Below are 12,173 nucleotides of genomic sequence, written 5' to 3'. Positions count from 1 at the left end.
CATATGCATTGATTAAACTAAAATGAAATCGTGGGGCACGTCCAATATCTACAATCGAAAGACATGGCATGTGACTTCACCCACCTAGTGGTAAGTAGCAAGTGTCGTCCATGTATGGGGTTGACGAACGAAAGTATATCAATCACAAACTGAAACCAAAACATGAACTCATTTGCATGAGACATTTGACGGGTTTTGCCTTGTAAAATCTTCACTACCCCTAAAACTATCAAAGATTATCTTAAAGTTATCATTTCATTATTCAATGAATATGATACAGTTAATCCCAAGGTCATCCAAAATTCATTTAAAGTGGACGTGCCCCACGATTTTATTTTATTTTAATCAATGCATATGTTTAAAATTTGTATATTTCAAAAATGACATCTTTTGTCGTAGGTGTTTACATAAATGTATATTGCATTTTTAGGAATTTATGTGACCATAGATATTTCCAGAAAGTGAGTAGGTTACGAGTTACTTTATTTTGGAAATATAACAAATACATATTGGTACCCATGACTGTTTCCATGAAATAATTTTTTAGCTTTTAGTACATTTATCTGCAATATAAAACCGTTTAACTTAAATTTTTTTTTTACTTTTTTATTTTTTATATATGATAGATAATAAGTTCCAAAATTTCTGTGATCATTTGGTATTCGACTGAAAAGGTTTTTTTGAAATATGAATTATCGGCAAGCTTAATAATATATTTGACATAATAAATATAGTTTACAATAAAATGTTTTTTCATTCACTTCTAATTCCTAGTAATTACACTGGATATCATATCAAAATCATACTTGTTGGCAGCAATTATTTTTATACACACACACCTACACACATATAAAGAGAGAGAGAGAGACAGAGAGAGGGGAGAGAGAGAGAGAGAGAGACAGAGAGAGGGGAGAGAGAGAGAGAGAGAAGGAGAGAGAAATAGATAACACGCACGCACACGCATACGAACACTCGCACACACTCAAACACACACGGACGCACGTCGTTTGATAAGATGACTTCTGCAAGTTTTCGTACTGATTTAAACCCCGCTTTAAGAGATAACTCTCTATTGCGTGATTTAACGTCATTTATTCTCGTTTCTACAAGCGGCCAATATATCATTTAATGATTAAAATATATCATAATAGTAATTAAAAATGATTTCTTGCCTTCAAATTAACATAAATATAAAAGAAAAATGGTTTCTTTGTAGAACAATCTAATTGAATATAAATTAATGGCTTGTAATAAACTATAATTACGATGTAAAACGTATTCAAATGAATTTTTTAATTTACGATATTCCGAAGGCCGTTGGGTGTACAATGTGCCTTCAATTCCGCATTCGCATCAAAACATTGTGGAGGTTACGAACAAAATTAAGCGGTGATAGCCTAGTTGGCTGTGGAACGAACTGCCGACAAGAATGTCTGTTTCAAAATCCAACGGTATACTTCTCTGACTTTTAAGATTTTGGGTGGGTTATTGGCGAATTATCGCTTGCTTTAACGGTGAAAGTAAACATCGCGAGGAAACCTACATACCTTAGAAGTTCTCCATAAGAATTTTGAGGATATGTGAAGTCTATCAATCTGTACTAGACCAGCGTGGTGAATTAAGGCCTAATCATTTCAGTAGTAGTAGAGGAGTCCATTTAGTCCGTTAGCATTCATTGAAGTTCAAAACCCCAAAAACAGAAGAAAATAAAAAAAAATGGGTAATTTCAAAAACCAGTAGAGCTTCATTACCAATGGTATAAGAAAATAATAAATTTACTGACAATTAACCAAAAGAAGGTCAGATTCAACTAAAAACCAGTGTTAATTACTACCTATTTTTAATAGTATGTTAAATGATATGTTTGCATCAGTTCCTTACAGTAACTCGCGGAGTGTGGTACTCAAAATGGAATCGTTACCTTGCAATCCAATTTTGAAGTTTAAACCAGATACATTGGATGTTATTCGTAAAAGCTTTAATCTAGATCAGAGAGAACTAAATGAAGCAATCGACAGATTTGAAGAATGGCTTAATAAACAGGAGCATTTTGTAAAAAAGGACTTTTGTAAGTAACATTTTCATTATGGTTCTCTCACGCAGGCTGAGAAACTTTTCTTACTGAACTATCCTATATTCCCACTATGAGATTATGAGAGATATGGCTTATTACTTTTTCCGAGCATACTAAATGAGTTTGGTTCTTACTATGTCTGTTGTCAACCCCTATTGCCAACCAACCTTTCCTCCCTCGACGCAATTTCGTGCCCGCGGTTTTCACACCCAATGTATGCCCATGCACACGGACCAGGGTGTTGAATGCAGGGACGGTTACCAAAAAAATCCTACTGCAGCATCCAATTCAAGAACAAAAGTTACAAAAATGCATAATCCTACTACACAAATGTACTTTATTTTTTTTATTTATCCGTTACACGTTATGTATAGTAAGGGTCCTATTCGTCTTTATGCAATTACAGGCATAATAAGGACAGCTTTGATAGGTATGTAGGTAAGAGTAGAAAAACTCTATGTGCCCATACGTAAACGTAATAGGGCCTCCTAACTATATATTTAAGTAAAGTCCAAGGTCGTTCAAAAGATAACGTCTGTAACAATACTACGTGTGATTTTTATTACCATGTCGGACCAGTAATAAATAATGAGTCGATGCGCGATGCGTAACTTAGAGCGTCAAGTTCCTGTACTGTAAACAAAATATGTGATGAAATTCTTAGGACAGATTTTATTACAGAGTTTAGGGCAGACAGATTGACAGATTATGCCCAGCTTGAACCGGCAATTTAAAATCTAGACCGAAATTCTTTCTATAAACATAACATTAAATGAAACTATTTAGCGGTTTTTATCGCCGTTTTAATGTTATACTTTTCTACCGACGTTTCGAAGACTTTGCAGCCTTTGCGGTCGCGGGGCGGACTGAGGTGTTGGTCATCCGAAAAGTCAAAGTTACAATAACTATCTACATTTTACCTTTTTTTAAGATTGTATAATTCACAAGACAACTAATGAAACTTTTTAAGCGTATTTTGTATGTTGGGGTCGAAAGGTTCTAGAGTGGAGGCCACGTACAGGCAAACGAAAGGTCGGACGCCCGCCTACAAGGTGGACGGACGACCTGGCTAGGGTCGCAGGAAGTCGCTGGATGCAGGCCGCTTCCAACAGGTCGACGTGGAGATCCTTGGGGGAGGCCTATGTTCAGCAGTGGACTTCCTGTGGCTGAGATGATGATGATGATGTATGACAGGAAGGTATATGAAATGTGGTTCATGAACCAGAGAAAATGCGTGATACTTTAAAATCCATATTGCTAATTTTGTACATTTTATTATATTTTTCTAATTAAAATCAGATGTGAATGGTATTTATACTGAATAAATTGAATTTTTCGTTTTGCAGCTCGTGACTACATAGAAAGAACAATTATTCAAGGCAAAGGTTCCGTAGAGAAAGCTAAATCGCAAATGGACAAGTTGTGCACACTAAAGACATTGCTACCAAAGTTTTTCAAGAACTGCGATATAAAAACTGAATTTAAGGATATTTCCCAGATTGCGTAAGTTTACTTTTGATTTTTAAATCGCCTTCATTAATTAAAATATGATTTTGATTCCTTCCTAACCGAATTTCGGACATGGCGGCTAATTTCAACGGAGATCAGACAAGTACGCGGAAGATATTATAGTGCACAAGTGTGTGCTCAATACACAGGTGCACTCTCTGTTTCTTCAGTCTCTTAATCCGGTGAGACGGTAATCTGACATGACCGGAGAGGGATCAGGCGCAGGATCAACGGCTTTACGTACTTTCCGAGGCACGGGGTATCACTCCACCAACTTCCTGACTCCGAGCTGCGACTGATAATTTTTAAGATGGAAAAACCCAGTCGCGATTATTCTGGCCCGACCCGGGATTCGACCCCAGGACAACCACGCCACCGAGGCAGTCAGTATTAGTATAGATAAATTAATACAAGCTCTTTATGCTGGTGGGATATCTGTATTCGGAAAATGGTCACCGTACACAAGTTATAAAACCTGGCATAGTTTAAATGTGTTGGGTTCTGATATCCATAGAGACTTTCCCGCCCTCACACCCACCACTACAACTCTTGTAAGCCAGGATTAGCATGCATTATGGACACCGAGCGGTGGAGCTCGGACAGTCTCAAGGAACACCAATTTGTCTTTACCCTGCAATGAAATTAATCAAATAGAAAGATAGGTAGATGGGAAAGAGTTGGAAATATTCTGATCTCTGTGTATATCCGGTTTGAAATAGGCCGGCACAATTGTATCGACTAATAAGGGACATCTAAACATCTCGTTCATTCACACTCTCTGGCTTTTATTGCAGCTGGCTTATCCCCCTTCCGAAGATGACTGAAGATTACTGCAGAGTGTACATAGTGAAGATCAATTCGAAAGAGTTCACGTCGGCACATTTTATGGAGTACTATCGGTTTAATATTGTCGTAAGTACCTTCATTATTTAACAAATTATTACAATCTAAAACTTAAAAAAAAAAATATGCATTAGGAATGGACTGCAAATTCTGTGGAAAAGATAAATTAAAATACTACTATGTTATTTCATGATTGTTTTAATTAAGAATACTAAAAACCAATATACAAATAGAAATTGATAAACGATAAAAGAAATTATTTTTGCTGGACTTTAAATATCATTTTTGTTCAAAGTAATATATTTTATTTTTGTGTTTAAAATTGAACTAGCAATAAACATTTCTTCTTATATACCTTGCCAGTAAACACAATTATACAGGCCTTTTTTTAATCTGACAATACTATAGCCAGTTTAACATCTTGTAAACAGATGCTATCCAAGCATCTCACTTACTTATTTCTTTCCAGCTTTACGAATACCTGAAGGCGACCGATTACGTGAAGGGTTTCATCGTCATCCATGACTGGAGAGATCTAAATTGTCTAGATCTAGTCACTAAAATGAACGTGATTGAACTGCAGCAGTTCATGACAATATTAATGGCAAGTGTATATGTATTATTAGTCGAAAGACCTATTTAAATATACAGTAGCTCATGGTTGCACGTAACTAATAAAAAAATATGCAAAAAAATGATTCCAATGCATAAGGTATCGGCACTCTTAACCAAATTTACATAATCGTTGATGTCTCATCCTCTCCCAGTGACCGTTCTGAGCCGAGGTTCGTAACCCGTTAGTGGGTTACCGTCAGCATGGTCGCTTAATTTTCAAGGGTTGCGAGCGCCTAAAGTGCTCACCCACAATTCCAGTGTGCTTGTATAAGACGACCCTTGCCAAGGCTAACAAACGTATAATCAGGTTAGAAAAAAATAACCAAATCGAGTTAATGATTCGATTGAATTGAGAATTAAAATACGATCGAGTGTCTGTGCCATACATGTATAATAACAAATTATTTTGAGTAACTTTGATCCGTCGAATACATGTCATATATTTTCATTTGTTATTAATTTGTCTGGAACTCCTCCCAACCATGTTATATCAAGGAGTTAATTAACATCATTATGTGACAAGATTGCCTAGGGGTCCGAATGCCGAGCCGAACAGCGATATTAAGTTTTTCTGCTCAGTAATATTCCAGTCTGGTAGGTATTTATATCCTATATGATATGATGATAGGATTGCCCCTTCCACACGGGATCGAACATAAAGGCAAAAAGTAGGTGTCCAGGTTGCACCTCTGCCTATGCCTTCAGAGATAAAGTCGTGAAGTGCGTCTTCTATTTTGTTTTTATGTTACAGGAAGGTTATAAGGCAACAATACATGGAATACATATAATAACAGAATCCAAAGTAATAGATCTGTTTACTTCAACGCTAAAGCAGATTTTATCGCCCAAAATGGCGGCGAGAGTACACGTATATACAAATATAGAGAGCCTTTACAATATCGTGGAGAAGGATATACTGCCCGTGGAATATGGAGGGAAGGAAGTGTCAGTTGAGGAGTTGAACAGTAAGTTTACAAAGTATTTTTATACTAGAGAACGTGACAATGCACCTGATGGTAAATGAAGTGGGGTTCATTAGAATGTCGACTGACGAGAGATAATTCCTCTCAGCAGTTGATACAATTATGCCGGCCTGTTGGAACCGGATAAACACAGGCTGATCGCGAAACGCGACACATCTATGCGGGCCAATATGGCGGGTTTTAACACCTTGTGTACGTAGTTCGCTATCCGGCCAGACATAAATGTATCCCACCACCAGTGAAGTTTCTTCCCACAGTCTTGTTAAGGATTTCCTTTAGGTTGGTTTATCCAACATCGTGTCAATATTCCCTTAATGTCTGCAACTACGAACAAGCTACGTATTATTTTGTGAGTGCAGTTTTAGGCAAAATGCAGGCAACATTATATCGTCGGGTGAAAAGCTAATTGACTTCAGCGACATTTTTGCGACACAAGTCGTATAAATATTTAAAATCAGCACGTTTTTATATGTTTTTTTAACCTAACTAGTTAACCCGACAGACGTTGTCCCGTAACTATGATTTGCAGCGCGCATTCTGTCAATCGTTGACAGTTATTTCAAACAATTGATAATTATATAAAAATAATATTTCATTAAGTTTTCTAATTTTCCCCGCAATTGTTTGATTTTTTTCTTTCATAAGGACCTTCTCCTGACAATAACAAACACAACAAAAAAAATACTGAAATCGGTCTAGCCGTTCACGCGTGATGGCGTGACCAAGGGAAATAGGGATTCATTTTTATATATGTATGTAGATTAAAATAAAAAAAAATGTCGATTAAGTCAATTAACCTTTCAACCGTAGATATTATTATATAGTATGTACTATGTAAATAACATCTCGAATACTACAAAGGCCTTAAGGAGACTAGGCAGAATTCTCTTGCTTTCTAGTGTTTTTGCCATACCTAATATTGGAATGTAAGCTACCAGCTCAAACGATAACAGCATTTCAATTTTATCTGTGGCGCTTTATTATTTATGTAGTCGTTCCAGTTGTGAAACGCAAAACGCCTAAATGGTTTGATTAGCAATTTATTCGTCGCGTGATAGTTACCACTTTGTATTATTGAAAAGTAAGCAGGGGCACATTAATCGTATAAAAAAGTTAACCGATTTTCTCTATAAGCTTTTCATTTAGTTCAAATATATTTTAGGCAGCAGGGTGTCGTTAAAAATGCTTTGTAAAGCCCTGCATTAGATCTCTAGTATAAACCCTTGTGGTTTGATAGATGCCATTATTGTATAACTATTGTATTATTGTGTAAACAATAATAAAAAATATGTTCGAACCAGTACACAATAATGCTAGCGTACTATTGCGCGTGGCGGTAGAAATAAATAATACTTTAGTATTAATTCTAACAAAATCCTAGTATAAAAGGGTGATGTAGTGACCAAAATACTCCAAACGAAAATTAACATTAATTCAACATTTACAATTTTTTCAGAGAAATGGATGGAGATAATAAGCACTGAAGAACACACAGCGTATATGAAAGAAATGAATGGCGCATGCACAGATGAATCACGAAGATCAAAGTTAGATTTCAACAACGAATATATAGGAATGCCTGGAACATTCAGAACCCTAACTGTAGATTAGTATTTTTTATTGCTTTGGTTAGCGACGATAGCCTAGTTGGTTGTGGAACGGACTGCCGAGACAAATGTCCGCAAATTCAAATACCAAGGGCACACACTTCTGAGTTTTCTAAAATCATGTGTGTTTACTTTGTGAATTATCGCTTGCTTTAACGGTGAAGGAAAACGTCGTGAGGAAACCTGCATGCCTGACGAGTTCTCTATAGGAATTTGGAGGGTATGTGAAGTCTAGCAATCCGCACCAGGCCAGCGTGGTGGACTGAGGCCTAATCCCTCTCAGTAGTAGAGGAGGCCCGTGCCCAACAGTGGGACAGTATATAATACAGGGCTGATATTATTATTATATATTGCTTTGGATGACGAGACGAGCTTGCCGTTCGCCTGATGGTAAGCAATACGACCGACCATAAATAGAAGAAACACCATCCAACACCTTGAAGTACAAATTATTGTTTGGTATTCCACTGCGCTCGCCATCCTAAGACATCAGATATTACATACATACATACATACATAACATCACGCATTTTATCCCCGAAGGGGTATGCAGAGGCGCAACTAGGGCACCCACTTTTCGCCATATATGTTCCGTCCCATAATGTGATAGGGGGCGAGCCTATCGCCATATCGGGCACAAATTCCAGACTCCGGGCTGATAGAAAAACCCAAATATCACTTTGCCCGACCCGGGATTCGAACCCAGGACCTCAGAGCGCTATTGTACCGGACATGCAATACAACTACGCCACCGAGGCAGTCTGTATCAGATATAAGTCTTATTATATCCAGTAGTTACACTGGCTACAATTTCCATCAAACCAAAACACAACAGTAACTACTGACTACCCACTGCTGCTTGGCGGCAGAAATAGACATTGCGGATTACCTACCCAGGCGGACTATTTTTTCAAATGATCACATCATAGTATGTATTTAGTTACTTATTACATAGTAATGTTTTGTGGTTCCAGTAGGGTGTCGGTGGTGGGCGAGGTCCGTATGTATTTCGGCCCCACAAGATTAGTTATATTAGAAAAATTGACGTCTCTGTAAAAGGTTTTTTTTTAAATAGTATAAGGATGCGGACAGTGTGTTAATCCTAATATATTAGTGTGAAAATTTGTTAAAATGTTTGGATTATTTTTTCATATTGTCACAATAATTTGTATTTTGTATATTATTTGCTGTGATTGCAGTTACCGTTGTTGAGAGAGGGGCAGAGGGAGGGCGTAGGTAACATATAATTGAAAGAAATATAAAATAATATAAAAGTATATGTGTTATAATTTACCTATCTTCCTCATTTTATGGAACAGAATCTTATCTTCTTACTATTTCTTATATGCTATCTAAACGAAAATTACTATTGTGTATTTTTGTGGATGTTTGTTAAAAATTAAATTAGTAACTGCTGAACGGTTTTGGATGAAATTTGCCACACAGATAGCCCACGTCCTGGATAAGCATATACGCTTTTATCCCGGTAATTTGCTATCCAATGATATATTTGAATATTACTCTGATATTTTATTCCGATTCGGACAGCTACTAGGCTAGAATGATTTACTTACTCTGAAGTCATGTGAGTTTGAATTTATATCGGATATTATGGCGATAGATAACTCCTATGACATGCGATGGAGCATGGAAAAATGGGTGTTCCTGGTTGGACCTAACGATTTGAGGATAAAGGCGTGATGTAAGAAAAAAAATGGCTATTGTCCAGAGCAAATGGCAGTAAACATTAAATACGAGGGGTCCGAAGTACATATCAAATAGCGGAAACTAGTTCCCCCGCCCATCCTCACATTTTAGGTGAAAATATGTTTACAAATACAAATTGAGGTAAAATATACACATAACAATAGTACAGATATTTGAGGAAGAAAAAACTAAATACAGCAAAGGAAACAAAAAAGAAATACGACACAAATAAAAGATATAATATACGTCATGCATAAAACAGGAACAATTAAAATTAAAGACTTTACATATGCATATGACGTCACATAGCGGCATAGCCTAATAAGCGGCGATAGCCTAGTTGGTTGTGGAACGGATTGCCGAGATGAATGTCCGCAACTTCAAATCCCAAGGGCACACACCTTTGACTTTTCTAAAAAAATATGTGCGTATTCTTTGTGAATTATCGCTCGCTTTAACGGTGAAGGAAAACATCGTGAGGAAACCTGCATACCTGAGAAATTCTCTAGTAGTTCTATTAGTTTTCGAGGGTGTGAAGTTTACCAACCCGCACTAGGCCAGCGTGGTACTAAGGCCTATTCCCTCTCAGTAGTAGAGGAGGCCCGTGCCCAACAGTGGGACGTATATAATAAATCCCACGTTAATGATCAAAGAAACATCTTTATCCAAATATATTGCAAGCAGAAAAAAACTTAATTTTGAATTGCTTGAAATTGGTTCTTTGGTTTTAAATATCGTCAATTATTGTTAAAAACCTTACTAAATTTTATCAGACCCGAGAATAAATGAATAATAATCTTATATATGTGTTCATTTCCAACTTCATTCATATAACTATCTTACATTGTAACGTAATACAAAATTATATCCCTTCTTAAGTATCATAAAACATATCTTTGAAGTTATTTTTATCAGTTTAATTATGTGAACCTTAGTTAATTATGTTGTGAAGTTTCTTCTGCGTCGTTTTTAATAAAAGGTCATTTACTATTTAATTCTGCTTTCGTGTTACTTTTTGCTAATTTATAGTTTTGCATATATTCCAAACATTGCGGTGGCACCTACCCAGGCGGCCTCTCACATATGAGACACCTACCACCAGTAAAATGAAATCTATATGTATAAAAATGATTCCCTATTTCCCTTGGTCACGCCATCACACGTGAACGGTTGGACCGATTTCACTATTTGTTTTGTTGTGTTTGTTATTGTCAGGAGAAGGTTCATATGAAAGAAAAAATTCAAAAAATTGCGCGGAATATTAGAAAATTTAAGAAAACTTAACGACAATATTAATTTTACATAACTGTCAGTGGTTTGAAATAACTGTCAGCGATTGACAGAATGCGCGCGTGCATACATAGTTAAGACAGGACAACGTCTGTCGGGTCAACTAGTATTTTATAAAATAGTTACTTCACTATTAAATAGTGTATTGCAACGGCCAAGAGTGAAATTAATGTAAGTTAAGCAGGCACAATATATACTAATACTAATAGTAATACGATTTTAGACAACTATGCTATAAATATTGACTATTTATTAGCTAATAGTATCATTTATTTTAATAATTTGCTTACATACACTAAAAAAGGGAAGTCTGTAGGAATCCGCTTATTAACCTTCGACAATGGTGTTTTGTGCATACATACATACATACATACATACATACATACATACATACATGGTGTTTTGTGATCCTAACATAAATACAAATACAGTCATGGCATAGTAGCTCCAATTTTTTATTTCAGTTCAATCAGTCGAAAATCTAATAAGATTTATACAAACTTTCATCCCGTATTTTATCCCCTTGTGGGTAGAATTAATCAAAATCCTTTCTTAGCGGATGCTTACCTAATAACATCTACTTGCATGCCAAATTTCAGCCGGATTCGTCGAGAGGTTTGGGCTGTGCGTGGATAGATCACTATGTCAGTCAGTCACCTTTGATTTTTATATACAGTAGAATCCGTTTAATACGATCACGCTTAATACGATTTCTCGCATAATACGCCATTTTGCATCAGTCCCTGGAACTTGAGACATGTTTTCATACATTCTTTAACGCATAATACGATTCGTCATCCCGTTTAATACGCCCTAACGCCAACACATATTACCTCTGCGGTGAGTCAACTCCGATTTTGTCACACGCCCAGGCATTATCAGCAGTTAATGATTTAAGAGGCTATGTAACTTCTTTGAATCAAAGCGAAGACGCACTACAAAAGTTAAATTACGTTGAAAATCTTGTAATTGCTAATGCCTCAAAATCTATTTCTCACATAAAAATATGTGATTATTTTAAATAACGTGATAGATACACGGCATTTTATATATAACGTACATAATTTTTAAATGTACAATTCAATACCTAATATTAATACATACGTATGTAGTAGGTCCGTTTTTTATTTCCCTATATCCCGCATAATACGCTTTCCCGCTTAAGACGCGTTTTTGGTTGAGTCCCTGTGAAATCGTCTTAAACGGGTTTTACTGTATTTAGATGAGTGTGGGCCACTTTATTTCCGTCGCCCCATAAAGATAGGTTTATGTATGTAGGTTTCTAAAATACTTAATAATTTTACATTTGTTTGTATTATGGAAGGCACCAAAGTTAAACAAACGAATGGTTAATTAAATCGAGTGAGCGTCCTCTGAAATCTGCCGCCCCTAAGAGGCTGCCGCCCATAGGCCGCGGCCTATTTACAAATCCAAGACTGATGAGGCTAGTTACTCGTTTCGTAATTTAATTGTAAAAACAACTAACATTGTTATCAGTTATTACAGATAATCTGTAATACGTAATTATCAGTCGGTAATTGCGTT

General features: G+C 36.3%; 1 protein-coding gene across 2 annotated transcripts; it reads left to right on the top strand.

Moving 5' to 3' along the window:
- The first annotated feature begins 1,352 nt into the window (after positions 1-1,352).
- On the top strand, positions 1,353-7,703 carry LOC115448095. 2 transcript variants are annotated; one of them, XM_030175396.2, is made up of 7 exons: positions 1,353-1,451; positions 1,874-2,068; positions 3,421-3,577; positions 4,378-4,495; positions 4,896-5,030; positions 5,793-6,006; positions 7,481-7,703. In XM_030175396.2, exons 1-7 carry the CDS (start codon positions 1,430-1,432, stop codon positions 7,633-7,635), a joined length of 996 nt encoding a protein of 331 aa, XP_030031256.1. In that variant the 5' UTR covers positions 1,353-1,429; the 3' UTR covers positions 7,636-7,703. The 2 variants fall into 2 exon arrangements, with proteins under 2 accessions (XP_030031256.1, XP_030031257.1); XM_030175397.2 differs by having other exon boundaries at positions 1,387-1,480.
- The last annotated feature ends 4,470 nt before the right edge of the window (positions 7,704-12,173 follow it).

This window comes from Manduca sexta, chromosome 9, assembly GCF_014839805.1.
Source record: "Manduca sexta isolate Smith_Timp_Sample1 chromosome 9, JHU_Msex_v1.0, whole genome shotgun sequence".
NCBI classification, from domain to species: domain Eukaryota; kingdom Metazoa; phylum Arthropoda; class Insecta; order Lepidoptera; family Sphingidae; genus Manduca; species Manduca sexta.
Note: the sequence above shows the minus strand (reverse complement) of the source record. Positions and strands in the feature narration are given on the sequence as shown.